Raw genomic sequence first — 3435 nt, 5'->3', positions numbered from 1 at the left:
TAATTAAAATCTTTACAAATCCTCCGAACAAACACACAAATATTTTTAAAACAATATTACAATTTAAAATAAAGATGCTGAAAATTTCCAGGCAACATATCGTTGATCACGTCCCGCGCACGTGACCAGACTTCTTCCTTCCTTCCCTCCCCAACCTCCAACGGCCTATAAATAAATAATACATCCTTTCCTTAATCCCCACAACACTTTATTCATTTCCAATCAAAATTTTAAAAAATCCACAATATGTCTTCCTCCCTATTCTCCTCTCCCTTTCTTCCTCAAATTCCGACAAAATCCACTCTTTCCAGAACCCAAAACTCCTCCGCCGCCGGCGGCGGCGGCGGCTCGGCATCGACGTATAATCCAATGAGAATTTACGCGTCGAGACGAGAACCCCACAACGACTTCCGGATGGTGGACGAGAACATGATCGTTCTCCGCCACCGAATCCGGCAAGTGAAGGCGGCGGAGGCGGAGCCGGGGCGGGAGGCTCCGCCGGAATGGATGGATTGGGAGAAGGAAATGTACCGCGACGGCGCGTACGAATCGATGATATTCGATGTCGTGGCGCGGCTACAGTCGTGTCTCGTCGAGACGAGGCCGAGCTTGGCGCTCGGAATGGCGGCCGTCGTCGCGGTCGGAGTTCCGACGGCGACGGCGGCGGCGGTGGTCGGCTTGCTCCAATTCTTGATAGGATTAGTTCATCATGGTAGTTAGAAATGTGATGGAAATTTGAATTAATGTTTGATTGATTGTTTGATATTTTTAGTTTTTGGGATTCTTTGATTAGATTTCATTCTTTACTTGTGTATTGTTGGACTATGTTTATATACGTTCGCTTCTGATAGTCACAATTATCATTTGCGTTATTTTATTTAATATTAAAAATATTTTTATATTTGTATAATTTTTTTTTTTTACAAATGTCAAGACACTATGGAAAGTATTTTTGTAATTTTTTTTTAATTTATACTATGTTTTGATATAATAATTAATATTAAAAAATTAACCAACAAAAAATAAATAAAATCCTTATAATCGGATAGAGCTGGTATTATTTATTGACAATAATTTTAAGAGATTATATTAAATTATATACTGTATTAAGTTTAATTTAAAGTATTGTATTAAATTCCTAACTTCTATATGATGTGTATTTTTTTAGTTAATTTCTTTTTTTTTTTTCTAATAAATTCTTCAAAAATATTTTAAAAAGAAGAAGAAAGAAAATCCAAGCAAGCAACAAAAAGGAAAAGGAACTTTCAACGGAAAATCAACAAAGTTGGTTATTATTATTATTATTATTATTTTATTTTTTTATTTTTTTTATAATTTGGTAAAACGCGGCTACTATCCAAAAGTGCGCACAGGGTAAATCTTCGATCGAACATAATACTTTACAAACGAGGTCCGACAAGCAAAGTTGATTTTTATTGCCAACATAAGCATATACTCCCTCCATCCCATACCGATATATCCATTTGTTTTTTGCACGAAGTTTTAGAAATATTAATATTATATTGGAATAAAGTAGAAATATAGGTAAAAAGATTAAATTAACCCAGTATTATATGATATAAAAATAATGACATTTGTGTAATATATTGTAAATTTGAAGGATATTTGTAATGTTAGGTAAATAGTACAATTACTAAAAATAAAAAAATAAATACTTTGTTACAAGACAGACCAAAATAGAAAAATTAGACAAATTATTCATATGATTTGAAACTCTACATTATTATTATTATTATTATTATTATATTTTTCTCATCAAACTGTATTAAATTTTCTTATATTTTAGATTTGATTTTGATTATATTATTAATAAGACATTTAAATTTATTTTATTTTATTAAGATATCGAATTAAATATTTATTTATTATATTATATAAAAAAATATATTTTTTAAATTTATTATAACCATCGTATCTAACAATTATTTATATCACATCAAATACTATTTTAATTAAAAATTTTATTATTCTGAAACCTTAAATTCAAATCTAAACTTGACATGAATACTTGTTTGGTTGTACTATGGTGTTTTTGAAAATACTAAAATTTTAAATTAAAAAACTATTTGATTTAATATAAACAAATATTTTTTATGATATTCCAAATTCAAAATAAATTTTAAATGTAATATGTTAAATAAAAATTAATGTATTGAGTGAAATGTTTTCATAAAAGTGGAAATAATTTACTATAAATGTATAGTACAAAAATGATACTCTCTCCGTCTCATATAATATGGGTGTATTCTCGTAGACGAGAGAATTTAAGTAAAGTATAATTAGTAAGTAATTAAGAAATATATTTTAGTAAAAATAATTATAGATTAAGATTAAAATTAAAAATAACTAAATAATTTTATTAAAATTTAAAAAATTCTAAAATTTAAAATGTGATTAAAGTGTAAAATTATATTTAAAAAAATAATAAATTATCTGAAATAGACAAAAATAGAATATAATGACAAATTATGTGAAAGGAGGAGATCAATAAATAAAAAAAAAGTTAAAAAACACGCCCAAACAAATCTCCTATTCTAATAAAATTTTGCTCACCCCTTTTTGTCACTCTTTATAAGAAAAAATGGATCATAGAATTTGTTTGGTTATCGTTTAAAATTAATTTGAAACAAATATTTATATTTAATTTTTTTTTTTCAAAATTATATTAATATTATATTTTATAAAAAAAATAATATATTTTTATTAGACACATTCATATATATATATATATATAAAAGAGATAAATTTGTTATTATTATTGGATTTGGTTGGATTCATTGGGCCATAGATTGGCCTTTATATACAGCTTGGGCTTCGAAATTAAATATTGAGTTTAACTTCTTTTATTGCTTTGAGTTTGGTCCACAATTATTTGAATTTCAAACCCTACTATTATTTTTTTAATCCAAAAATATTCTAACTTTTTACTATTTGGACGGTTCGTCGAAAAGAATTACTCCTTCTGTTCCAAATAAGGTGCAAAATTTATTTTTGTCACGAATTTTTAGGTAGGTAGTATTAAGTATAATAATTTAGAAATTAGGTGATGTGATGGAGAGAAATATATATTTTATTTTTTTATTTGGACGATGCAAGGGGATAAAGTGTGGGGTAGAAATTAAGTATAATTAATTATTTCTTATTTTAAAAATATTGCAAGATGTTTGAGACATATCAAAAAAAAAATGTTGCACGATGTTTGAGAAGGAGGGAGTATTTTTCTTTCTTTTGTAAAGTATGCTATCAAGTATTATTTTAATATTAAACAAAATGTAAGGATTTGTTTCTTTAAACTCAAAACTTAGGTTTCTAGTATTTGAATTTTACGTTTTTCTTTTCACAAAATATTTTATCGTATATTATTTTAATATTAAACTTAAACTAAAAATTTTCCAAAAACATCAACTTTTTCAA

At 26.8% G+C, this 3435-nt stretch overlaps 1 protein-coding gene across 1 annotated transcript; it reads left to right on the top strand.

The window, feature by feature from the left end:
* Positions 1-212: 212 nt before the first annotated feature.
* Positions 213-849, top strand: LOC127261847 (uncharacterized). Its single transcript, XM_051290269.1, has one exon. The coding sequence runs from the start codon at positions 247-249 to the stop codon at positions 718-720; it is 474 nt and encodes a 157-aa protein (XP_051146226.1). The 5' UTR covers positions 213-246; the 3' UTR covers positions 721-849.
* Positions 850-3435: the final 2586 nt, after the last annotated feature.

This window comes from Andrographis paniculata, unplaced genomic scaffold (genome assembly GCF_009805555.1).
Source record: "Andrographis paniculata isolate CXL003 unplaced genomic scaffold, ASM980555v1 Contig64END, whole genome shotgun sequence".
Classification (NCBI taxonomy): Eukaryota; Viridiplantae; Streptophyta; class Magnoliopsida; order Lamiales; family Acanthaceae; genus Andrographis; species Andrographis paniculata.
Note: the sequence above shows the minus strand (reverse complement) of the source record. Positions and strands in the feature narration are given on the sequence as shown.

Coding starts and splice junctions, on each gene's coding strand:
- LOC127261847 (XM_051290269.1), top strand. CDS start 247: ATGTCTTCCTCCCTATTCTCCTCTCCCTTTCTTCCTCAAATTCCGACA.